Genomic DNA, 27644 nt, shown 5'->3' on the forward strand with positions numbered 1-27644 from the left:
CCGAAAGCACTGTATCGAACGGTTCAATATCGATACGAATATCGTTGCACCCCTACTGTTTATGTTATCATGTGTTAAATCAGCTTTAACTGGCTTATGTGTTTTGGTTTCTGTTCTATATTTCTTAGCTTGTGTATTCCTTTGCCCCTGATGTCACTCTGACCCCTGTACTGTGTTCCTCCTGTTCTTGGTCAGTTATCTGTGTTCAGTCTGTGGATTCTCTGTTTTATTTTGAAGGTTCATATCTTATGTCAGTGTTTCTAGTTTCGCTTCCTTGTCTCGTTTAGTCTAATTTCTCCTGGCTGTGTTCCCACCTGTTTCTCGTTCCCTCATGTTCCTGCCTGGATATTTTTAGTGTGTGTCCTCCAGTGTTCTGCGTCGCGTGTTTAGCGTCAGTTCTCTCTCGTGCTCTGTCTCTCCTGATGTTTTCTTGTGTATTTTAGTTCTAGCTTTCCAGTTTAGGTTTTCTGTGGGGCAGCATTAAAGCTGCTTTCAAGTTCACGTTTTGCATCCGTGAGACCTGCATTTTGGGTCCAATTCCTGCCTGCCACACAGCCAACCATGACATTTATTATATTTTATATTATTCTTATTGTGCATATTGAAGTGCGCACACCTTTGTTCACAAGATAAGATAACTCTTTATTGTCATTGCACAGTCATACATAGTACAATGAGATTGGAAAACTGTCCTACATCGGCACTACATATAACACGACACGATATGGCACATCACAACACAACACAATATATTAACTTAGTAATAAAAAGAAGTGTATGTGTATTGCACACTGTTATTATTGCACATTAATTATTATTGCACCTTGTTATAAATATATTCTTAATGTGTAACAGGGGACAGCGACATTTGTTTAAGAACACTGCAGCAATTAATATTATGTTGACAATATGGACAACGTACAGATTAAATGTTATTTTCAGTGTTTATTTAAGTGCAGAGATAAATAAGGCATGTGGGCGGGTGACAGGCAGCTATGTGGTGTAAGCATTAAACATGAGACTATTATGAAGCACCATGTAAATTTTCAATTCAAAGCAATCTTATATTAACATGTATCACAAAAACACATAAATGCAAAACTGCAGCAGCTAATGCCTTAAGCAAGCAACAATAGGCCTGAGAGCTGATAGCTAATTTCCCCAGTTATGCATTATTAGGACCTGAGCTGCTTTGACTGATGCATGGTTACCAGTAGGTCTGCTAGTTATGTGCAAGGTTTCATCACTAACACGAGTTACTGGATCTGTCACTTCTGAGAAATTACACTGTACTGTGTAAAAGTCTTGAAGCATTCCTTAGTTCCTTTTCTTTTGTTAGGAAAATGAGAAATACACAGCAATTAATTGAAACATGCTAACATAAAGTGAAATACAGTTTCTAAAACAAAAATGAAATTTGTGCAATTCAGAACAGTTTTAAAGTCAGTATTTGGTAAGACCACTTGTATGATTCAACCAGGGGCGATTCTAGGATCAGAGCTTTGGGGGTGCTGAGCACCCAGTGAGCTGCCCAGCCAGGCAAGATACACTTTACTCGTCACAATGAGACTTCTTCCCTGTCTCTGTCAGTCCCTGCATCCTCCCTGTCCTCGTCGTCTGTTGTCTTCGTCTCCATTATCAGTCATCATAATTTGACCATCTCTGTGCAAGTCTGCAAATTTCTTTATTAATTCATAAGATTCTTAAATTCATCAAGTCTCCCTGTTCCCTCATCACAAAACATGACATCACTGTTTTGTGCATTTTAACAATTTAACCCCCACATTTGTGAAAGAAAAGCAAAACACTTTTTTGAAAAGTCTGTAACAAAACCATCAAATCTGATCAAGGTTATTTAAATGCTGCAAAAGAAGAATGGATTGGAATTTTAAAAAATACATATACTTCCTTAATTACTGGGGGGGAATTATGAATGATGCTTATTGTGAGTGAAAAGTAAACTGAGTGCATTTTTTTGGACAGAGATTCACTTTTAATGTGTATGTATAATATAATACAGATGCATAAAAAAACACTCCCAAAACAGAATAAATTATTACAAATAAATTATTACAAAATATAAAAAATATATATATATAAAAATGGAGGCAACTTTGCCTGTGGTAGAATGTATACCATGCATGACAAAATCTTTACTGCAGATGTTAATTTTACTAATTTAATAATGCTAATTTTGTGTTGTAAGATTTATGACTTTCATGCTTTCATAGTGGTCCTTAGGAGAGCTCGACATTTTTATCAGGTGGTACACACTGTAAAAAGTTTGAGAAACACTGATAAGTATATGTGTGCTTTTGGAAAACATTTAAAGCTGCAGTATAGAATTTTTAAACAAGCTTAAAACATTTTTAGAATATAAACAGAGCATCTGCTTCTCTTTACAGCTCCTCACTCCACCAGGGCTGTTTGGCACTTTCTGATGTGATGTACGTACTGCGGCAGTCATACAGACAACTGGACGGTCCAAAAGTTGGCCTACCTATTACTGGCTGAGGTTTTAGTTGTGGCTGAACCACAAAAATATATCATTAATTTTAATCTCCCCAATCAATTATAATGTTATGTTGGAATGTTGTTAAAGAGGGTCAAAAATGTTTCAACCCAGTTTGTTTTGCAGATTCTGTATAGCAGCTTTAATATAGGGAGAACACAACTTCCAGATTGTGTGAGTAAAATAGGTTTTTTCTCTTTGTCAGTTTAAAGTTTCTGTTTTGCCTGTCACTACAGGGAGTGCAGAATTATTAGGCAAATGAGTATTTTGTCCACATCATCCTCTTCATGCATGTTGTCTTACTCCAAGCTGTATAGGCTCGAAAGCCTACTACCAATTAAGCATATTAGGTGATGTGCATCTCTGTAATGAGAAGGGGTGTGGTCTAATGACATCAACACCCTATATCAGGTGTGCATAATTATTAGGCAACGTCCTTTCCTTTGGCAAAATGGGTCAAAAGAAGGACTTGACAGGCTCAGAAAAGTCAAAAATAGTGAGATATCTTGCAGAGGGATGCAGCAGTCTCAAAATTGCAAAGCTTCTGAAGCGTGATCATCGAACAATCAAGCGTTTCATTCAAAATAGTCAACAGGGTCGCAAGAAGCGTGTGGAAAAACCAAGGCGCAAAATAACTGCCCATGAACTGAGAAAAGTCAAGCGTGCAGCTGCCAAGATGCCACTTGCCACCAGTTTGGCCATATTTCAGAGCTGCAACATCACTGGAGTGCCCAAAAGCACAAGGTGTGCAATACTCAGAGACATGGCCAAGGTAAGAAAGGCTGAAAGAGACCACCACTGAACAAGACACACAAGCTGAAACGTCAAGACTGGGCCAAGAAATATCTCAAGACTGGTTTTTCTAAGGTTTTATGGACTGATGAAATGAGAGTGAGTCTTGATGGGCCAGATGGATGGGCCCGTGGCTGGATTGGTAAAGGGCAGAGAGCTCCAGTCCGACTCAGACGCCAGCAAGGTGGAGGTGGAGTACTGGTTTGGGCTGGTATCATCAAAGATGAGCTTGTGGGGCCTTTTCGGGTTGAGGATGGAGTCAAGCTCAACTCCCAGTCCTACTGCCAGTTTCTGGAAGACACCTTCTTCAAGCAGTGGTACAGGAAGAAGTCTGCATCCTTCAAGAAAAACATGATTTTCATGCAGGACAATGCTCCATCACACGCGTCCAAGTACTCCACAGCGTGGCTGGCAAGAAAGGGTATAAAAGAAGAAAAACTAATGACATGGCCTCCTTGTTCACCTGATCTGAACCCCATTGAGAACCTGTGGTCCATCATCAAATGTGAGATTTACAAGGAGGGAAAACAGTACACCTCTCTGAACAGTGTCTGGGAGGCTGTGGTTGCTGCTGCACGCAATGTTGATGGTGAACAGATCAAAACACTGACAGAATCCAGTGCTAATAAGCTAATAAGAATGTAGGCTAATCCTATAGGCAGCCCATTCACGACAAGGTTTTACCCACACAAATTCCAAGCTAAGCTGGACCAAAATTTGACAGTGCATACTTCCATTTTGACAAAATCCCCATCACCACACACTAAAATGCAGCCCCACAACATGACAGAGCCTCTGTCGTGTTTAACAAATAGGCACTCGCTGCTGGACCGATCTTTTAAATTTGCATTCATCACTCCCGCTGCCACTGATTTGTGTGTTGCCTGCATAATTTGGCACACCTCAGCCTTTTGCACAGTACTTGCCATCTTCCTGTGTAATATCTATACTACAATCCATCCAAGATGTCAGTGGTCCAGTTTTTGTGAGTACAATTATAGTGTTATTTTTGTATTGTATTGTCTAACCAAGTTTAGCAAACACATATATTAAAAATTCTAGCCTTCCACATCCATTTGTCATTTTTCTGTGGTTGTTATATTTCACTGTAAAGGCTGGTAATTATGAGATCCCTTCGTAATATTCTCCCGCCATAAAATAAATGTCATGTTTGCCTTGTAACTGTCTATTCATGGCTTCCTGCTCTTGCCTCCAGCTCCTCTTGCGTAGATGGTTTATTTGTACACTTTGGCTGGATCTCAGACTGTCTGACCGCATCTATATCTGGCTCTGACGGTCAGACAGCCCTGGGTTTCTTGAGCCAAGAAGCCAAGCATCTTATGTGCACATTTGTGCAGGCAGTGGATTTATACACTGCATTAAAATAAATTACCTGTACACAAACTGATAAAAGATTTGTCATTGATAGCCATGCACGCTGGCTCTCATTAATTTATTTCTCTATATTGGCAGTAAGCACTGCTCTTTTGTCGCCAGCCTGCAAGAATCCAGACAATCCAGTCTGACAGGCATGCTACTATTCAGACTGCATGCCAGCTGTGTGCCTCCCATGCATTTCTAATTCACTCTGTGAATTTTCATATGGATGTGATAGACATTACACATTTTGCCTTTGTCATCAATGTGGCCAAATGCATCTGTTGCGACATTTCAGGAATTCTTTTTCCCCCTTTTTCCTCCTCTTTGTGCCATATGTGGGATTTGTCTAAAGAATTTACTCGATTTAAACTAAAATTAACATTTATGGATTTCATGTGCAATGGAAGCAGATATTTTAGTCACTTTGTCCTAATGATTTGAATAAAAAAAGTCACATTTTAATAGTGTAATTTCAAACTTTCTGAGATAATATGAAATCGAAGCAATTCAGTCTTTGTAATGTGCCCTCTTCTGTAACAGAGCTGACCCCCAGGATCTGTACTGTGAACAAGAGACTTGAGTCTGACTCAAGGCGAAAATATTCCCTGACAGCCCTGCCTGTACTTGAGGCTCTGCCACAGGATATTGCGACTGCACTCTTTAAGAGAAGCAATAACAGCTCGCATTTCATCTGAGACTGCATTTCGTCAAAGGCGTCGCTTCAAGATAACCAACCCGTTCTTCTCCCAGCAGTGTCAGACAGAAAAGGGGGAAAAAAGAGAGACAGAATGTAAAGTACGGGGCAGCACGAGGCAAACGCACTTTAAAACGCTTTAGAACAAAGAAAAAAAAAACCAATTGATTCATCAAATGAGTAAACTCGCAGAGTGAAAAGGTAGATATAGCTGCATTATTCTCCATGTCATTTAGCATTTCCTTCCAGAACTAGCCATTATGGCGAACTGACCATGACTCAAAGCATAGAAATGAGAAATTATTCAAATGTGAAAGGGTTCCCAGGCCGCTAGTAAAATGTTTGGTCGTTTGTGCTTGAACTTGGGGTTTTTGCACAGAAAAGAAAGTTGGCTTCACTTTTGTTGTTGTTGTTGTTTTATAGCAGTGGGTTGTTGTTGTTGTTTTTTTTTTGTGTGTGTGTGTAATTAATTAATTAATAAGTTAAAAATGGTTTGTCTCGTTATCTGCTTTTTAAAAAAAAAACACCCAGCACGCCCCTGCGGGCGGTTTATCCTTCAAGCTCGGGTCCTCTACCAGAGGCCTGGGAGCTTGAGGGTCCTGCGCAGTATCTTAGCTGTTCCCAGGACTGCGCTCTTCTGGACAGAGATCTCCGATGTTATTCCCGGGATCTGCTGGAGCCACTCGCCTAGCTTGGGAGTCACCGCACCTAGTGCTCCGATTACCACGGGGACCACCGTTACCTTCACCCTCCACATCCTATTACGATATATATATAGTATATATATAGTATAGAAGGCAGGGAATAAACCAGCTGTTCTCCACAGAACCAGTCGGTATCCGTACAGTCTTGTTAATGATCTCACTGAGGGGGTTCAGGCCTATGCAGAACAGCAGTGGGGACAGAGCATCTCCTTGGTAGATCCCGCACTTGATGGTGACTTGTGCTATGGGCTTGGAGTATCCACAGCAATGACATTGGAATGTCGTTCGGACTGGAGAAGTGTAGTCGGATGGTAACAAAGAGAGGGAAGGTAGTCAGAACTGAGGGGATTGAACTACCAGAAGGCAACATTGCAGACATAGAGGACAGTTACAAGTACCTGGGGATCCCGCAGGCGAATGGGAACCATGAAGAGGCCGCTAGAAAAGCTGCAACCACCAAGTACCTGCAGAGGGTCAGGCAAGTCCTGAGGAGTCAGCTGAATGGTAAGAACAAGATCCGGGCCATCAACACGTACGCCCTGCCCGTGATCAGGTACCCTGCTGGGGTAATAGGCTGGCCAAAGGAGGAGATAGAAGCCACTGACATAAAGACAAGAAAGCTCCTTACCATGCATGGAGGGTTTCACCCCAAGTCCAGCACCCTGAGGCTGTACGCTAAGCGGAAGGAAGGGGGCCGGGGACTGGTGAGTGTCAGCACCACAGTCCAGGATGAGACAACGAACATCCAAGAATACATTGGGAAGATGGCCCCAACTGACCGAGTGCTCAGTGAATACCTCAGGCAGCAGAAACCCAAGAAAGAGGAGGGAGACGAGGAACCATCATGGAAGGACAGGCCCCTGCACGGTATGTACCACCGGCAGATAGAGGAGGTGGCTGATATCCAGAAATCCTACCAGTGGCTGGACAAAGCTGGACTGAAAGACAGCACAGAGGCACTAATCATGGCAGCACAAGAACAAGCTCTGAGCACAAGATCCATAGAGGCTGGGGTCTATCACACCAGGCAAGACCCCAGGTGCAGGCTGTGTAAAGATGCCCCAGAGACAATCCAGCACATAACAGCAGGGTGCAAGATGCTAGCAGGCAAGGCATACATGGAACGCCATAACCAAGTGGCCGGCATAGTGTACAGGAACATCTGTGCCGAGTATAACCTGGAAGTCCCGAGGTCAAAATGGGAGATGCCCCCAAGGGTGGTGGAGAATGACCGAGCTAAGATCCTGTGGGACTTCCAGATACAGACGGACAAAATGGTGGTGGCTAACCAACCGGACATAGTGGTGGTAGACAAACAGAAGAAGACGGCCGTAGTGATCGATGTAGCGGTTCCGAATGACAGCAATATCAGGAAGAAGGAACACGAGAAGCTGGAGAAATACCAAGGGCTCAGAGAAGAGCTCGAGAGGATGTGGAGGGTGAAGGTAACGGTGGTCCCCGTGGTAATCGGAGCACTAGGTGCGGTGACTCCCAAGCTAGGCGAGTGGCTCCAGCAGATCCCGGGAATAACATCGGAGATCTCTGTCCAGAAGAGCGCAGTCCTGGGAACAGCTAAGATACTGCGCAGGACCCTCAAGCTCCCAGGCCTCTGGTAGAGGACCCGAGCTTGAAGGATAAACCGCCCGCAGGGGCGTGCTGGGTGTTTTTTATATTGTGAATGGGACGGATATGAATGGTTTATAAAGAAATGACTACGAGACATTTCTAAGAAATGTAAAAACACCATAAAAGCATGCATTTGGGTGAGTGTATATCTGCGTGGAACACACCCGAGCAGGCATTCCAAGACGCCTGGCAATTAATGACGACAATTTACATTTTGAAACGCTAGTCTCTGCAGGGCAGCCAAGACTAGATGAGTTGAGGAAGTGACCTGTGATAGATGCCACATGATATTAATGTACGAAGGCACGCTGCCTCTAACCTGGCAGCCACCGGAAATCAATCACCACCTCGACATTGCTTTCGTTTGACAAATATGTTCTCACTGGCCAGGTAGCAGAGCTAACGGCCTCCAAAATATTTCTGTCAAAGACACAGCTCCTATTAATTATTCAGTCACCGGTGCTCCTGTGCTGCAGTGTACCTTACAATATTTACAGTGCTTGCGAGAGGCCGCTCTCCCTCTGGTGAGCGGTGGTGAGCTGCTTTTCGCACGAGCTATAATTCCATCTGGTCCACTTCCACTGAGAGAGGGAGAGAGGCGAGCTTGCTTTCATCCCTTATCAGGAAACACACTGGTCCTTTGAGGTGGATGAGTGTAAACAGGACTGAGGGTTGATGAAGGGTCTTGCATTGTCTTTAGGTCATTAATGAGGCAGGTAGGGTTTCAGACTCATGAAGTGGAGGCAGGAAGTCTGTGCTGTCATCTGCAGGGGAGCACATGTTGTTTTGTTTTCGTGCGAGTGTGTGTGTGTGTTTTGTTCTTAGTCTAGATGTGAAAAGCATGCTAAATTTAGTTGGTAATCATGTGTGCATAATGCATTACTAATGTAGCAGACGGGGCAAAAGATGCCTTTTTAATTTACAGTTGGAATGAGAAGGGCGCTGTCCAGGGAGGACCATTGCAGGCAGAGTTAAACAAAGAGCACAATGGAGGCAAATCCAGCTGTTACCAGACAACCACTGGCCACCATGCTCTTACCGAGTTAAATCCCCCTTTTTTCCGCCCACAGAGCGGGAGCAGGGTGGTGGGTTGTGAAGGAGGGGGAGCGAAATGAGAGAAGGGAGTGATGTTGCATTCAAGCGGATGTGGGAAAAATGGAAGAACTAAGCTTTGGGTTGTTGAGAGGTCTTTTTTGGTTTTTAAACTACATCTGTCACCAATTCACTGGATTCTTGGAATCATTCTTGATTTCTCAAACATTGTAAGGATGATAAATGGATCAGAATAAAGCAAGAAGAAAGCATGATTTTCTTTGCCTTGATAATCAAATGTGCACCTTGTCACCCAGATGGATCTAAACAAAGAGAAAACTTGCGAAAAAAAACCCCCAACAACTGCACATTCCCGTCTCAGATACATCGTATTTGATTTCCTGTTCTTTGTCAGATTTCTTTATGTGACTTCCACTTTTTACATGAGGTATTGTTTTTGTAATTGGATTGCAGCTTTAATGAAATGCATAACTGCTGCACTACAGGTAGAAAAAAAATATACAGACTCCTTGAGAATTTAGTCCAAATATAAATGATTTCCCATTACATGCCATTCCACAAAAATAATCGTATTTAATGTTAATGTCATAAAATGATAGTAAAAGATGGATGTGGTCAAAGTGACATCACTCATTGGTTTCTAAAGTCTCATTGTTCAGGGTCCAGTAGAAAGTTTTCTTTGGTGTTTTGCTGAGAAATATTGCATCTTCATATTGTGGTGACTTCCCAAGATACCAAGACAGGCATACCCTAAATCCTACTCAATGAAATGAATGTCCTGAAATAAGACTTCAAACTAGAGATTGAGACACATTACTCATCAATAAAGAGTTTACTGAGGTCAAAAAGAAAAGGAGCAGAGGGGTGTTTTCCTGAAGACTGTACAACTGCATTCCTTTTGAAACCAGAGAAACCAGAGGTAATTAATTAATTAGGATACTATGGATAAATATCCATTTGAAACATATGACCGAGGCTTACAAAATAAACTTAATTTTTCAATTTTTTATGACACAGCATAAGTGTCTGAGCCCATAAACTTGTCAAGAAAATGTTTACAGAGGTCAAGTCAGAAAACCATTTTTCCACAGATTTCTATAGGACCAGAGTCTTCTGGCAGCCAAATAAAATGCAGGGTTAAGACCCTTCTGCATTGGTTTCTTTTTTTTTTCTTTTTTTTTAGTTTTTTGCTGAGAATGTAGGTCTGACGCACAATTGAGATGTTGTAGTCTCTTTTCGCTTCTTCTCTGTTGTAAAACTAAAAGCCAGTCTGGCTAACTAGAAGGCTATGAGAAAGGCCCGAGTTAGACTTCTGTAGGAAATCTGTCATAATTTATGACATAACAGGAAATCCTTTTTTTTTTTTTAAACTCTGTGCCCTATCCTTTCATGTAATCTGATGTGCATCCCCCAAGAAATGTAACTACATGGCAGGTCGATGCAGTCAGCTATGGCTGAATGCCTTGGAAGGCTGCAGCGTAGGATTAAAAGGCATTGCTGGTTATGTCTTGCGTGTCGTAAATTTATTTTCTAAATCAAACTAAAGTGGGCCTAAGCTCCATTAATCTGTGGCCTCTGTAAACAGATTTTATTCACTCTTTCCCTACTCTTAAGTCTTTTTGTATAAAATATTTGAGTTAAAAGGTCAAAAAAGGAAGGCATGCTTTAGAAAGATCCTACCAAGTACATCACAACACAACAAGTCTGCTCTGTCTCTTGGATTATCAGTCATCAGCATGTCCAGTTTCAAAGGACAAGCGAAAATGCTCCTCTTTATGCTCAACAATGGACTTCACCAACCAATGGGGTTAATTTGTCTACCTCTATATTTTATGATCATCAGTTTATGAGTTTAGGACCATCGGCTCCATAGCACATCTGTTACAATCATTCTTCAACCCATATCACTTATCACAATCTATTTCAAAACACAAAGATAACAAAGGCCATAATAATGGCCTTGAGGCATCACGATTGGGGCTTCAGCAAACAATGGCTTAGTTCAGCCATTTAATTACAGCCAAAACACCTGCCTCATTAAAAGATAAAACATTATTGCCATAACATGTCTACAGCATTTCCACTGTGTGGCAAGATGAAAATAAAGTTTCTAAAATCTTCAGTTATCAGTTTGATTATACCCCCAAACTGAAAGATGAAGAAAACTGTCCCCTAAATTGTCAAATAACAATATGAATGCAGCATGGCTTGATTACGTTTTAATTGTAAGAGTGTTTGCTGGAACGCAGAGTGTGTGTGCGTGTGTGCGTGTGTGTGTTTGTGTGTGTGCGTGTGAGAAAGAGAGAGAGAGAGAGAGAGAGAGAGAATACAGGGAGGACATTTTTTCACCCACGATCCTTGAAGGTAGCATGAGTGACTGAAGTGGGTCACGTGAGATGCTCCGCTAAGAATGCGGTGACGTGGGAGAGTTCTGTCAGTGTAGCGGTGTCTGACAGCCAGCTTCCCCGGGCCAGTAGGTACCTCGCCCGGCTGAGGAATCCGACCGGGGTCGCTCTGAGACGGAGCACAGGAGAAGGAAAAAACAAGAAGGTGCGGACTGAAAACCCGAAGCAGGGAGGTGAAGGTAGATGAGTTGTTGTTTCCGTTTCCCACTCCAGGACTCGGGGAACATGTTTTGGCTGTGATTGGACTTGTATATGGAAGATTATATATATATATATATATATTTTTTCCTATTCTGCTCATTTTTATTACTCCCCTTCTGCCTAACACCAGCTTTCCGAGCATCGTGAAGTACCAGCCGTACTCCTGCTGCTCTGTCGCTTTTCAGCGGGCTTCCCGATAGCCGTGCGGGGCGGGGATGCTGTGGTGTTCTTGCTTTCATTCTGACATGAAATAACACATCTGAGCAGCGGGCCAAACTTGGATAAAATCAGAAAACAACGCAGAAACAGAAAGGTGAGGGGATACGTAAATGAAGTAGAGGGCAGCAGTGTAGAGCGGGCACAAGGCGCAAGACAGGAGAGGAAGGAGAGGGGGAGTCGCAGCAGGAGGAGAACCAAAACCCGCAGGTTTGTTGAGCTTGTGGGGATGAGAACGAGGAGGAGGGACCTTACGCATTGAAGGTGTCAATGCGATTAGAAAAACAGGGGGAAGGGAACTAAAGCCCAGATTGTTTCCAGTCCTGAGAGACGGTGATGGCGAGTGCAGGCACCGGGGTCCCTGCTCTCCCTCAGCCGACCGCAGCCCCATCAGCTACCGCAGCGGCAGCAGCATGAGGAGGAGGAGGTAGGCAGCCCTGCACGTCTCATCGGTCCCCCCACATCCTCATTATTCATTTAGCCTTCCCCGCCCTCCTCTCCCCTCCATTACATCCACCTTTCTTCCCCAGCAGCCTTGACGAGTACCAATCTAGCCATCAATCAATTTCTCCACACACCTTTGTCCCAACATCATGCATCTCGTCTCAGATACTTTCCAGAAGCCCCTCTTCCCCCCCACCCCACGGGGAAGGTGTACCAGAGGACCACTTATTTAAATTCCACTATTATTTCTTCCCCTAAGAATGAATGTTGTCCACTTGCCTGGTTTTGTGTGACATTCCTGGAGGCACAGTGTCAGCAAAAGGGGTCAGTAGTGCATGCTGTATTAGTCTCCATAAAAATCAAGTTTAGGAAATCCCTCTGTAAACCTGCCAAGAGGCAAGGCCAGGGACTTTCCATCGATCCAGTTCAATTAACAGGGTTTTTTTTATCCACTTCATCATGTCGTGCTGCCTGAGTGTTTTTGGGCACTGAAGACCGTGCATAGTTGGGGGATATCTGCTAAATGCTGCGACGGAGAGGGAAAAAAAGGCTAACCTCCCCCGTCAGGGTGTTCACTCTGACCACCAGACTATGAAACTTTAATAGGGTCTAATTTTCAAACCCCCTTATAATTTATTACAGTGGCGTCTGAACCGAGTCCTCAAAAAGAGTCCAAGGGAAGAGAACATGTGCAGGGTGTTAGGACTGTGAGAGGTAAATACAGCAGTAATAGTTTTCAGATAGCACAATTAACGGAAGTGGATAACACTTTCTGTGTCTTTCACTCACTTAGAGAAGTGCGATGCTGTAGCATAATATTTACAGCTGCGGTGGGTCCTGGATGCCAAAGCTTGATTTCCTAAAAGGTCGGGAGTCCAAGTCAAAGTCCAAAGGCTGCTCAACACTTTCTGTTGTCACTGCCATTACTCAGACCTAAAGCTATTTAAAGACCAAGCAAGTCTAAATGTTTACTGCATGTCTACAGTGTATGTGGTAAAGGTTCAGTTTACACGAAATTGGATTACATCTGTGGAGTTCAGAACGCTGATGTATGTTTGAAAATAATCCGTTTTTTCAAATCACTTCTTTTTTTTTAATCCAATCAGCTTTGAAACATCTAAAGAGAATCTGTTTAATGTCACAGTAGACTGAGAAATGAGATGCATTGGTCAGAATCGGCCGATTTCCACACTCGCAACCACAAGCTGAGGTGACGTTAGTGTGGAAGTTCCTCACTGTGAGCAAAAGACAAAGATTCATAAAAGTAAACCGTCTGTAGCAACAAACAGACGCTTAAACATGGTTGTTTTAAAAAAAGCTAACAAAGGAAAAGTGACTAAAGCAAACCCAGAGCTCAGAGCCAACCACAAACCAGCAGCCTCGGTATGAGCAAAGGATCAAGGCAGTTATGGGGAAAATGATGGAGATGATTGAAAGAGAGAGCAGAGTCTGAGGTCCTGCTATCTGCTTAATTTATACATATACTAGAAAATGATGTAAGTAACATCTGATATTTGTCTGTTGCCCCTACTTTTGTTTGCATGGTAAAATATGTCAGGTAAAGATTCGTGTGCTAGCGAGTCATTTTCAGTGAATTATTTGCACCGCTTCCTAACAGCACAGCGTTTTATTTTCAGTTGTTTGCCTGAGAGAACTACCTGCAGTTTGGGGGAAGTTGTAAACATTAACAATTTATCTTGATATGAAACATTTTTTTGCAACAAAAAAACATTTATATTACAGTATTTATCAGTTATTTGATTAATCAAAGTCAGTTTAAAGAAATGGCTATCTTAAAACCAGAATATGAATAACACTTCTTGATTAGATACCAGAAAAGTTTGTAATTTGGGTCAGCTGACCTGATAAGGATCAGATATGGCTATGTCGTGTGATGGAAGGGCTCAAGTGGCCTGGCCCACATTTGACCAGGCTCTAGTCATGAAGGATATTAAAAAAAATAAAACGCAGCTGGCCATCCAGAGTGTCTCGTCTGTTCAACACTTAGCAAGAACTCAACCCTCCCTATCCTGCCGGCCCTTTCCAGGCTGAGTCAGACAGCAAACAACATTTTCAAAGGGTCTGAAAATTATCCTTTTTCTTTAGTTCTTGGACAGCAAGTCTGTGGATTATTTAAAACATCATGACAATCTTTTACTTTTGGCGGGGGTAAAGATACAAGGCGGTTTTATTTTTAAACCTGTAAAAGTACAACAAATGCCAAATTTCCTTCTTTTGTATTTGGGTTTTGACCTTATCAATATTCTACAGATAAAACGACTCGTCCACGTAACTAAATATATCACAGGAACGTTTGTTTTTGAGTAAAGCGTTACTGACAGAGGACACTTGGATTTATAGACAGAGAAAAAAGAAAACAGTGAAATCAAGGAGCAGCATACACTATGTGCCGGCTCTTTAATCCAGTGTCGAAATTAAAAAATTGTATCACATGAATTACATGAATTTTACAAATTATTATTATTATTATTTTTTATTTGTATACTAGCAGATTAGACTCAGACAGATGTGTTGAGAAGAAGCAGCATATTAAAGGGGATATGAAAAGCAGTAACCTGAAGATGGTTTCATTTAAAACTCAAACTATTTTTTATTTTAGTGTCTGTTTCAGTATATTAAACTTTGTTCTATAGCTGAAGGATAGTCCATATAGCACTTTTATTTTATTCTGTTTTAGTTTATTTTATTGTGTGTGTGTGTCTCTGTGTGTGTGTGTGTGTGTGTGTGTGTGTGTCTGTTTTTAATCTTTCTCTGACCTTTATTTTGGTGACACTGTGATTTCCATCCAAGGTTAGATGTGCAGTTGACTGATAGTCCTTGGAAAGATTTTTTGGTAGACTGTCAAACAAATGGAATTTGAATAGAATTCATAAATGTATTTGCACATCTAGATTCAGTTCTACAACATGCACTCTTGCCTTCTACAAACATTGGTCAAATAAATTGTTGTTCTAAAGTACTCACTGAATTTGAGTTTTACTGTAACAGGATGCCACTGGCGCAACAAGCCAGTTGGTGGAGATTCTTCCTTTCCAGATATTCCACGTAACAGCTGTTACTGCAGAGTAAGTGAAAGTGTCTTTTTGCTTCTTAACCTTCTAGGACCTGGCGTCCACATATGTGGACATCACATTTTGGGTTATTTAGACCAAAATACAAAATTTTGCTCTACAAGGGCCTGATATCCACTTACGAGGACATTATACTGTTACTGTTCTATCAAAATTTTAAATGAATATCCTCATTTGTGGCTCTCATTTTTCTTAGAAACAAAAATTAGGTAAAAAAAAAAAATCTGGTAATTGTTTGTTTTTACATTCATCAGGTCCCAAGCAGCCCAAATATCAAAGAATAATTAAAAATGCATGCCGTGGAAGAGTTCGGGTCTTAGGAGGTTAAGTCTATTTTTCGAGGTTTTGCTATTCTGTCATTTTTCTCTTCTCTTTATTTCTTTTCTCCCTCCCCTAACCACCAACTGATGGTGGCAGGTGGCTTCCCCTCTCAGAGCCTGCTTCTACAGGACGTGTCTTCTTGTTAAAAGGGAGTTTTTCCTCACCACTATTGCAAAGTGCTTCCTCATAGGAGAGACATTGATTGTTGCCATTTTTCTCCAGAACTGCAGGGTTTTTACCTTACAGTAGAACGTACCTCGACGGGAGTGCTATTCTGATTTCGTGCTACCTAAATAAACCTTAACTGAACTGGATTGAATTCTTAGTCTCTTCAGGTTTTTTATTCACTTGCTTTTCATTTGCTGCACAGCCCACCATAGAAACATATTAGTGATCAACCTGGTGTTGAGGTTGGTTCATCTCTTGGCTGAAGTTTTCCACATGATGGCCCATTAGAGACAGCTGATATAAGCTTTTGGGAAAAAACTTCTTATCATCCCTGTGCTAATGTATTTATATTAGCCTAAACATAGCTATGTAGCTTGCCACCATGTGGCACATCATTATATGTAAGTTGGCCCAGCTTGACTAACCCTTTAAATGTCACAGCTAATGTGTTTTCTGTTTAGTATTTTAGACATACTTTGGTCAGAACCTGGTATCTCATCTTTAGTTAGAAACTAGTGTAGCTTCCTGTTAACGTCCAACTCGGCTGAACCCTTGAATGTAAACTTAACTGTAATATCTGGGAGAACAGCCGCAGTGATCATTTTATTATGGCTGAAAAGATCTTTCTCTCTGAGTGGTGGCTCAGAGTTTGATTGATTTGGAAAACTGAAGCAGCATTGAACTGGGAAATGGCTAATGACATCAGATTTAACAAAGGGATAGATCAATGCCTGCCATAGTATAAAGTAAAGGATGAATTAAAATAATTTGAAGTTGAAGCAACCTAAAATCTACTAGATGGATATATTATAACAAATCAAATCAAATCACTTTTATTGTCACATCACATGTGCAGGTACATTGGTACAGTACATGTGAGTGAAATTCTTGTGTGCGAGCTTCACAAGCAACAGAGTTGTGCAAAATACAATAATGTAAACAAGCAAAATACAAGAATGGCTACATCTGAAACTAATAAATATATGTACAATATATAATAGTATATGCATTTCTGGATGTGTATACTAAATATTTTTCTACGTGTGTGTGTGTGTGTACACATATTTTACAAATTAAATAGAGTAAACAATAAATAAAATATATAAAATAAATATACAGAGTGAGACATGTGCAAAACAGTGGCATTACTGTACAGTATGGAGTGCATAATGTTAAAGTTCCAGTAGTGAAGCTGAGGTGTCTATGACGTGTTCAGCAGTCTGATGGCCTGGTGGAAGAAAGCTGTCTCTCAGTCTGCTGGTACGGGACCGGATGCTGCAGAACCTCCTTCCTGATGGAAGTAGTCTGAACAGTTTATGGCTGGGGTGACTGGAGTCCTTGATGATCCTCCCCGCTTTCCTCAGGCACCACTTCCTGTAGATGTCTTGGAGGGAGGGAAGCTCACCTCCAATTATCCGTTCAGAGCACCGCACTACTCGCTGGAGAGCTTTGCAGTTGTAGGCGGTGCTGTTGCCATACCAGGTGGTGATGCATCCAGTGAGGATGCTCTCAATGGCACAGTGATAGAAGGTCCTGAGGATGCGGGGGCTCATGCCGAATCTTTTCAGTCTCCTGAGAAAGAAGAGGCGCTGCTGCGCCTTCTTCACTGTTTTGTTTGTGTGTACTGACCACGTAAGATCCTCAGCCAGATGTACACCAAGGAACCGGAAGCTGCTCACTCTCTCCACAGCAGCGCCGTTGATGGTGATGGGGGTGTGTACTTCTCTGCACCTCCGGAAGTCCACTATCAACTCCTTTGTCTTTGCGACGTTGAGGGTGAGATGGTTGTCTTGACACCAGTGGGTCAGGGCGCTGACCTCCTCCCTGTAAGCCGTCTCATCACCGTTGGTGATAAGACCCACCACTGTAGTGTCGTCCGCAAACTTCACAATGATGTTGGAGTTGTTAGTGGCCGTGCAGTCGTAGGTGTAGAGTGAGTACAGGAGAGGGCTCAGTACACACCCCTGTGGAGCACCAGTGTTCAGTGTGATGGGGGATGAGGTGATGCTGCCCAGTCTGACCACTTGGCGTCTGTCAGACAGGAAGCTAAGGATCCAGCTGCAGAGGGAGCTGCTCAGTCCTAGATCCTGCAGTTTCCTGTCCAGCTTCGAGGGAACGATGGTATTGAATGCTGAGCTGTAATCTACAAACAGCATTCTCACATACGTGTCTCTCTTCTCCAGGTGTGACAGGGCAGTGTGTAGTGTCAGGGCTATGGCATCATCAGTGGACCTGTTGTGGCGGTATGCGAACTGTAGAGGGTCCAGTGAGTCGGGTAGTGCAGAGCAGATGAAGTCCCTGACCAGCTTCTCGAAGCATTTGCTTACGATGGGGGTCAGGGCTACAGGTCGCCAGTCGTTCAGTGAGGAGATGGTGGAGGATTTGGGTACAGGGACGATGGTGGCCATTTTGAAGCAGGCTGGGACTACAGACAGAGAGAGGGAAAGGTTGAAGATGTGCGTGAACACTCCAGCCAGCTGAGCCGCGCATGACTTGAGGACGCGGCCGGGAATCCCGTCCGGACCAGTAGCTTTGCGTGCGTTCACCTTCCTGAAGCACCTCCGCACATCCTCCTCAGACACAGTGTGCGCACTGACGTCATCCGCGGTGCGCACACTGTCCGGTCTCATGGTGTTCGCTGTGTCGAATCTAGCGTAGAATACGTTTAGATCCTCACACAGAGAGGCCGTGGTCTGCGGTGTGCTGGTTTTCCCTCTAAAGTCTGTGATCGTGTTTAGTCCCTGTCCCTTTTCTTGGCAAAAATGTGAAAAAAGACAACAACAAAAAGATCTTGGCCGTCAGAGTTTCTTTGTAAAGAAAAGTTTGAGCTTGAAACTAGTTTTTGGTTCATCACTAGTTAAGACGCAATTTATTTTAATAATTTTTATTTAAAGAAATGCAGTTTTCTTAAGATTGTGAAAACCCTGCTTTTCACTTTGGTAAATATAACCAAAGTAAAGCTGCCAGCTGGCCATTCAGAAATAGAACAACAGTGTGGAAATTAGAATAGGGATGAACACCACCCCTGATCTCAAGTTACTAGTATTCTTGGATTTACATGTTGAACTATTCACTGCAATCAGATGGTAAACAAAAGGCTGAGAATGAAATGACAGGTTCTTGAAGTGGAGTGCTGCTGAACAGAAGTGAGGAATGGATTATGTCACAGTTGTTCCCAAACTTTTACACACTTACATACACACACGCAGCTACCGTCCCTCCATTTAGAAAGGCAGAGGCGCCACGGTGTAATTATTTTACGTGTAGTTGTTTGTTTCCTGTGTAATAATATTCAACATTGCTATCAATACAATTTTCAAAAAATGCCTCTCTGTGCAAAATGGGTTCAAAAACATAAACAACTGTGGGATACTGTTTGTCTGTATTTTAAATGGTGACTTCATTAGAAAATAAATTTAAAAAGGAGAAAAAAGTATTAAAAGCTGAGGTGGATTTGCCATGTGTGACTCAGTTGTTATGAAGAACATTCATGAGTAGTGAGTTTGCCCGACAGCTAAAACACAGTGAGCGTTGCAAAGCTACATTCCTTGTTTGTTGAGCAGGTATGGTTTTTGACTCCGCCTTAGATATACAAAATAGGTAGTCACTGTCAACCTGGCTATATTTAGTTATGTTTCCATGGAGTGCATTGCTCTAAGCTGTTCTACAGAACTTAGGTTACATAGACCAAAATGAGCCTGGATTGGATGTTGAATAGACAATAGACATTAATAGACCATTCTCCACGAAAATTGAAAACATGAGTCAGTTGTGGGAATCGCTGTAAAGAGAAGTCATAGCTGCCGGACACGTTATTTCCTCAACATATTTTTTATGATTTCAAATTTTTTCTAACAGCTGTTACTTCAGCAATAAGGTAAGAGCTGTGAAAAAACATCTATGTAATTTGCATATCTACCTGATGTTTGATTCGTCTAATTTAGTTCAGTCAAAAAGAACTGCAGTTAAAATAGTACTGACTTTATGGAGTTAAAGCTTAAGCGATGAGGCAATTCAGTTACAGGACAGGAAATGGAAGTAATTTGAGGATTAATTATTTTGAGTGTCTTTTGCCATTCAGGTACAATTGAGCATTACTGAAACTAAGTAAGACAAAAGTATTTCAACATTTTTGCCACTTCAATTTTCAAATGTTTTAGAATAAGTTACTCAGTTGCAGTTACCCTCAGTTTATGTGTATACAGTAGCACTCATTTGTACAGTCGCAGTCATCACCCTATGGTATTAAACAGAACAAAGAATGTGAGAATGATAACTCTTGGTCACAGTTGAGAGGAAGTTAACAGGAAAAGACTTCTGGTAGAAAAAGGTTAAGTTAGGGGTTTTAGTAACCTGCTTCGACTGATTGGGGAAGGAGGGGAAAGACAAGGAAGGAAGGAGAATATATAGAATAACGTGCAAATATTTCTTTCAAAATAAGACACACAACTACAACACGGGAAAAGACCCAGGGAAACCGAGTTAATGATAAAGACCCTGAAAACCATAAATTTCACAGCTTTATGATGTATATATAGTGTTGTGAAAAACGTTTTCACTGGACTCTGCAGCCCTGTGAAAACTAAGTACACCTCATGATTCAGTAGCTTTTAGAAGCACCTTTACCAGCAATAACTTGAAGTTGTCATTTTCTGTACAACCCGTTCTTCTTTACAATTTAGGTTCAGTTCACTTATGTTTATAGGCATTCTAAATGCACAGGTGACCTAAGCTCTTGCCATATCATTTGTGGACTTTTTCTGGGTATTGCAACTCGGAGGGGGGGCTATTTTTCAGCCATTCTGTTATAGGCTTGCTGGTATGCTTGGGACCACTGTCTTGTTGCATGAACCAGTTTCAGTCAAGCTGTAGCTGATCTACTTTCGTCTACAGACAAGTTCGTGTTAGATTCATTGAATGCAAGGTGCCTAGTTCCCGTGCCTTCAAAATAAGCCATGTCACCCCTCCACCACTGTGCTTGCAAGTTGGAATGAGGTGTTTGTGCCGATTTGTTGTTTTTGGTTTTTGCCAAACGCAGCCCTGTGCATTATGCCCAGACATCTCTAGTTTGGTCTTCTCTGTCCAAAGAACATTGTTTCACAAGACTAGTTTTTCCATACAAGTTATATCTCATTCAACCACAACACTCAGGATTTGTTTGTCGATGTTGTTTAGCCTTTGATGGCTCTTTTTAGAGAGCCTGAGCTTTTGTTACTCCAATGAAGGCAGTATGGCGTAACACTAGTTTAGCATTAAAATAAATCATAAATGTAGTGGTTGCTTCAAGGCTGGTGTTATTAGAGGAAACAGGAATGTCAAATGAACCACATAATCAGTCGGACCGGTTCCAGTGAAGCAGAATTTAACCTCTAACTTCAGTGAGCAGCTGCTCTGTGAGCCGTTTTCCTCAAGAAAATGTGTCACTATCACAAAGTGCATTTTTTTTCATCAAATGAAGGTCATATCTTCATTGACATCGGCAAAGCTTGTTTTGCATGCGTCTCACAACATGTTCAGACAAAAGCAGTCTAGGCTGCTTATGCAGGCATAGAAAGAAAGAAAGCAAACCGTGGTGATTGGTATGTGAACATTGGGAGTTTCTTCCTGCTGATTTTAAGGCTGAGAGAAAAGGCACTACAATGTATGCTTAGTATGTTACCAAAGTGCCACTCCCCAAGGCGTCATTCTGACTATTGACCGCTGCTGAAACGCTGGGGCTTTAATTAGCACTAGTGTAACTAATTGGCTTATATAGAAGGGACATTGATGGGAGCGAAAAAAATGAATTAATGAGGAAAGGCATTGGCAGATTAAATTGCACTGGTAAAAAATAAAAATGGATGCCTGATCTCCTGGTGAAATTGGCATTTAGATCCAAAACAACGTCAGAAATCCATTGAGGGTTGTAAGCGCGTGGGTGGGGTAGATGTCAGATTTCGCGTGTGTACCCGTGCGTACATGTTTATTTTTATGTGTATGCGCCTCTGTGTGTGGACTCTTCATCAGAGCTCATGGAACTACATGCTCATTTAGCTGACAGCAGAAATCTCTCAAGCGCTGGATGTGCTTCGATGTAAAGTACGTTAACCTTTAAAACAAAGCCGGCCCTGGCCTCTCTCATTCTCCTGTAATTGCTTGCGCTGGGTAAGCACACTCGCCTGAAAAGGTTATCGTGTTCCTTGTCAGTTGTCATGATGAATGAGCAAACATAGCAGGAAACTGAAAATTGCAAGTTTAGATTTAGAAAAAAAACACTCTCTCTTAGCAAGCTGGCATGTTGCATTTGCAAAAATTATTGCTCCATTGTTTCGTATCTCAAATTATTAAAAAGCAAGCAAACAAGCAAGAAAGGCAATGCAGGCAGGCAGTAAATTAACACACACAGGAAGCAAAAGGGGATTCTAGACTGCTACACTGCTGCTACATTAATATTCGCCAGAGTCTAGTACAACCTCCAAGTTTCTGCTGGCATATTCTGTTTTCTCTAGTGATGTGTACTGCCAGCATGAGTGTGTGTGTGTGTGTGTGTTAGTCAACGTGGACAGCAGTGATGATGTTTGCGTCAAGTGTGAATATAATTATGTGTGATGTGCACATGCATCTTTTGTCTGTGTGTGTACACAGATCTGATTATGTGTGTAGCGTATTTGCTGTGTGTATCATTAAATCTTGTCGGCATTATATTCTGGGTTTGTCTGTCAGTGATCCCAACAAAAATGATTGCATGTGTGCTGTTTGCTATCCATGTGATTGACTATATTGCATAGTAAATGCTGTTTTTGTGCAAGCTGACTTTTTCCCTCGGTGGCTCGCTGAGCTGGTGCGTGCATACCACAATCTTTTTAGGTAAATCCTGCTTCAGAACAGTGCGTTTACAGAGCCAGGCTCATTTTAGATCATGAACCACATACAGCGTACTCTGATCTTAAGTGTCAGTCAGTGTAAAGCCCTTTAATTACACATTTAATCTGTGAAATATCTTAATATAGGGAAAAAAGATGGGCATTTTCAACTTTATGTCTTGGTTTTTTGTATATGACAAAGAAAAGCTGCTGTAGTAAATGAACAATATGTCAGTATTGGAAATAAATGTGTAAAAATAACAGAAGTAGTTCTGGGTTATCCCTGCCTAGACTTTCCTGTAATTACAAATACTTTAAACTTTTTGTTAATTCACAGGATTAACAAAACAGTCAGATTTGAGGCTTTCCCAGGCCGATTCTGGCCAGCGGACCTTGAATTTGTCACCCCTGGCATAGAGTTTTCTAAGTGGCTCGTCTGTCAGTTGCATTCTGTGCATTTGCCATTATGTCTCTCTTGGTGCACAACGTTCTGTTGGACAGCACACATAATCACGTGGACTTTTGTCCACACTGTTTGCCTGTTTCCTTATCTGTCCTCTCCTTATACTGTACGTCTCCATGTTCCAACCTCAAGCAGCCTGGGTGATCGCAGCTAGACAGTAGGCAGCATTGATAAGCTGGAGGTAGAAGGTGAATGGCTGGTGATGGCTGTTATCGCCAGAGGCTGGCTCAGGCTTAGGCACCGCTGCCTGCTGGACCCTGAAAACTCACTTTGACAGATGCATCTCCTCCTTAGCTGTTGACGCGCTGCGGGGGGCTGATGACACTTGCTTGCCCATGCGGCTCAGGGTAGCGTTTGCTGGCACCACGTTGGGCCAAACCTGCAATTTATAGTTTGCCCCAGGCATTAAACTGAGTAATGACATGCAAAGAAAAAAAGAAACCACCATCTCACCATGCCTACCACCAATCTGCCAGCCCAAAATGTAGCTTCCACCAGTCTTGACTATTTTAACTGGGTTTAACCATGAGATGAATTCCTGATTCTCTTTATTTTCTGTCACTGTGCAAATTTATGGCCGTCAGTTGTGTAAACCATGAGATAGAATTATTCGGGATGTGTTCTGTATATCAGCAACTAGACACAACTGGGAGTGCATGTTTTTCAACCATACAGATGCACTGTATGCATAATTTTCAGAGCAGCATCCAGGCCCTGCCGTGTTGTTCGTCCCTGTCCAATCAAAGATACAACAGTGCTCACGGTGAATCAGCTACTTCCTTTTGAACTGTTAAGTCAGCTTACCGAGAGACTCATTTGCCATATTGGACCCTCCATCCACAGAAAGCTCTAACTGAGGGTTTTTTAGTCAAAGTCACTCGAGCGTGTCAAAACAAGCCATGAGAAAAACAAAGAACAGTTAATAATTAGGTTCAGTTCTTTCCCACAATAAAAACCACACCTGCAATTCAGACAACTAACATGTGGCTCTGTGCCAGTGAATAGGAAGTGCTTTTGGGCTGCTTCCAAAGCTGTTTTCTCAGTCTCCTTTTTTTCTCTTTTCAGATTTTAACCCTGCTCTAAGCTGCATCGGAGGGGGTTCAGACATTCCCCTGACTCCACCAGGAGGCTAACTCCAACCTGTCTGTCAGCTCAGATAACCCTCTGATTGTTGACAACCACATGTTTGCGGTGACTGTATGTGACCGCCGCCGCCCATTCTCGAGCAGCAGCAACAGCCTCCTGCGACCCCGACCTGCATCATGCAGTGGAGACGGCGGCACTGCTGTCCCATCAAGATGACCTGGACCGTCAAGCGCTCCCTCTTTCGGACCCACGTGGCCGGGCTCGTCTCACTGGCCCTGCTCTTCGCCGTTTTCTTATTTTTCAGCCACCAAGACTGGCTGCCAGGGCACAGCGGGCCTCGCGAAAACCCGCTTGCCTACACTGTCAGGGGCCTTCGAAGCCCCAAGGGAGAGGCGAACCAGAGCAACTCCCTGAGGGGCCTTTGGAGGGAAACAGGGAATGTTGCACCAAAACCTCTCCTCAACCTCAGCTCTCAGCAGGGTGAAGGGGCAGCAGGAGAGGTGGCAGTCGTGGGGGGAGGAGGAGGTGGAGGAGCCAGAATGGGTGTAATGGGGCTCGGGGACTCGATGAGTACTAACAACACGCTAGAGAAGGAGATGGGTGTTGGCGGGAGGCTTAGCGCCCAGCCCTATCGATACATCCTGAACGAGCCCTTCAAGTGCAGAGACAGCACACCCTTTCTCATCCTGCTCATAGCTGCTGAGCCAGGACAGGCCGATGCCCGCAATGCAATCCGCCAGACATGGGGAAACGAGAGCGTGGCGATGGGCCTGGGGTTTGTCCGTCTTTTCCTGCTCGGCACAGGAAAGAGTTCGGACACCCTCCTTCAGAGCAGAATCGAGGAAGAGAGCCGCGTTTACCATGATATCATTCAACAGGACTATCAGGACACTTACTACAACCTGACCATCAAAACTCTGATGGGCATGAACTGGGTAGCTACCTATTGCCCACATGCTTCCTACGTGATGAAGACAGATAGTGACATGTTTGTCAATACAGAATATCTCATCCAGAAGCTGCTGAAACCTGAGATGCCCCCGAGGCAGAGGTATTTCACTGGCTACCTGATGAGGGGCTATGCACCAAACCGAAACAAAGACAGCAAGTGGTACATGCCACCAGAGGTGTACCCAAGCGAGCGCTACCCGATATTCTGCTCAGGCACGGGGTACGTGTTCTCAGGGGACATGGCCGAGCTGATCTACCAGGCCTCGCTCAGCATACGCAGGCTGCACCTGGAGGATGTTTACGTGGGAATCTGCCTGGCAAAGCTGCGCATTGAACCAGCACCCCCTCCCAACGAGTTCCTTTTCAACCACTGGCGTGTGTCTTACTCCAGTTGTAAGTACAGCCACCTCATCACATCCCATCAGTTCCAACCCAATGAACTCATCAAGTATTGGAACCACTTGCAAAGCAACAAGCACAACGCCTGTATCAACATGGCCAAGGAAAAGAGCGGCAGGCACAGACACCGGAAGTTCCACGGAGAGAGGCCTCCGTGATGGATCCTGCGATTACACCCCATCTTAAAAAAAAAGAAGAAAGGTGGGAAGGATAGAAGAGTTCAGTGTAACTACAGATGGAGAAGGGCATGTTGAACTCTCAGCACTATACCTTATGGGGATAAGCACATTTTTTTTGGTATTGTGTACAGTTGATTCAAACTATTTTTTTAATCAAAAAATGAAAAAAATATGTATTGTAAATCTATTGAGCTATTTCCAAAAGGGAGAATGGGGGACATTTCTGTGTGAAATGGAGCGTGCTAAAAAAAAGAAAAAGAGAAAAAAGCTGCAGCTCAAGAGCGGTGTTTATGATAATTCAGGTGCCAACAGAAAGGTGGTAATTTATGCTCTTCTCTAAAAGGTAGTACTGTATGTCACATTCTACGAATACACAAAAAAAACAAAAGAAAAAAAAAGAAAAACATTGAGACACAAGTGTGTTTACAAAGACAAAGGGAAATGTACATGTACTATGTCAAAAAGTTATACTACCTAAATATGAATGAATGATATGAACCTTTGACGTTGACCAGTTATGCTGCCCTGTTTCTCAGTGTTTACTTTCCAGATCTATCGATGAATACCACCCTAAAGAGAAGGTTTATCTGTCATATACTGTATTTTATTTAAAACGATCGACATGAACGCACCCAGAATCACATCAGAGATGACTGAGATTGTATTTTTTAAAGCTTTACATTGACTATGACTCTGCACTTAAGCAAATGTGCAATGAATCTGTTAACGATTAAACGTTCCAAAATCACTTTGTGTGCAGCAGTGTGTGTCTGTTTTGTCGGGGGTTCTTCCTAAGCTGTCGAACGTAAAGTGGTGTGGACCACCGGACGTTAGCAGAGGAGCTACAGTGAGCCTTGGCATCAAAAAGAGTACCGAATGGATGGAACACATTTCTGCTAATAGAAATAACTAAATTTCCCTCATACGTATCCAATCGGGCGGACATCTATTCACTGCAATGTCCTGTGCTTCACACTTTGTCCACACAAACCATGCAATAAGTCCTGTACCTTATGTACAGTGGCGGTGAAAGTTGTTCAAATGCACAGCAACTCAAAACACCACATGAAAAATAGTTAAAAGCAAAGAAAACCATATGGAAAAAAACACACAAGCGAAATTAATGAAATGCCACAAAAGCTTACGAGAAAAAAAAAAAACTCACCAAACCCAAAGAACGTGTTTCTGGGGACACAATAACGTGATGAAACTGTTTTGGAAATCACAAGCGACAGTAAATGGCTAATAGCAAACATGTATGTGTGAATCTTGAGATTAAAATGTACATTAGGTTGCATCTTTTTCTTCCTCACAGCAATGAATCCTTTTTTTTTTTTGAAGAGTCTCAGTACACAGTTACTACTGCAGCCGTTCCATCCCATTAATGTCTCCCCAAAAATGCTTTCTTAAGCTGCCGTGCATTTGATCTTTCACAGCCACCACACTTGTGGATGGGGGGTATTTTCAAATTTCATCAGAATAGAAATATTGCATCATATGTCAAAGGGAACAATGATTCAGGTTGTCACCATCTGTTTATGCCTGCTCTTAGAAGCAAATGATATGTAGAGAAATCATTTAGCATTACAGTTTACTGCTATTCAGCTCATCTGAATTTTCATTTAGAAAATATTAAGTATTAAAAGTGGACTGGTTGCATTTCAGTGTTAAATCAATCACAAGGATCAATATAAGATGTAATGCATACATTAATAAGTGTTTTGCTGATATGACTAATATCATTTTGAAACCAGGAGCTAGCTACAAGAGCTAGCTAGCAGCCAAAGAGTATAGTTATTAACACTAATATGGAAGTGTTAAAACATAGGCATTGTCACCGGTTTGTCACTGCAATAAACAAATTGCTATAGAGAACAGCTAACTAATTAGCTGAAAACAACAGGAGATGATGATGATCTTGCTAATAGAGTGCTGCAGGAATCACGAAAGGGATAAAAAAAAGTTCACAGTAGTTTCATGTTTTGTGCTGCAAGGTAATTTTCACAAATGTACACAATTCACAAAATTTTCTGAGGGTAAATGCAACTGCTCGAACTTCTTTCGGCTGCTCCCATTAGAGGTCACCACAGTGGATTATCTGCATCCATCTCTAGCT

General features: G+C 42.4%; 1 protein-coding gene across 4 annotated transcripts; it reads left to right on the forward strand.

The window, feature by feature from the left end:
• The first annotated feature begins 11131 nt into the window (after positions 1–11131).
• b3galt2 (UDP-Gal:betaGlcNAc beta 1,3-galactosyltransferase, polypeptide 2) lies at positions 11132–26276 on the forward strand. Of its 4 annotated transcripts, none has more exons than XM_005946689.3 (2): positions 11132–12010; positions 23979–26276. In XM_005946689.3, exon 2 carries the CDS (start codon positions 24176–24178, stop codon positions 25505–25507), a length of 1332 nt encoding a protein of 443 aa, XP_005946751.1. In that variant the 5' UTR covers positions 11132–12010; positions 23979–24175; the 3' UTR covers positions 25508–26276. The 4 variants fall into 4 exon arrangements, with proteins under 4 accessions (XP_005946751.1, XP_042069804.1, XP_042069806.1 ...); XM_042213870.1 differs by having other exon boundaries at positions 11132–11345; XM_042213872.1 differs by having other exon boundaries at positions 11132–11311.
• The last annotated feature ends 1368 nt before the right edge of the window (positions 26277–27644 follow it).

This window comes from Haplochromis burtoni, unplaced genomic scaffold (genome assembly GCF_018398535.1).
Source record: "Haplochromis burtoni strain Fernald_Lab_line unplaced genomic scaffold, NCSU_Asbu1 Contig_491, whole genome shotgun sequence".
In the NCBI taxonomy this organism is placed as follows: domain Eukaryota; kingdom Metazoa; phylum Chordata; class Actinopteri; order Cichliformes; family Cichlidae; genus Haplochromis; species Haplochromis burtoni.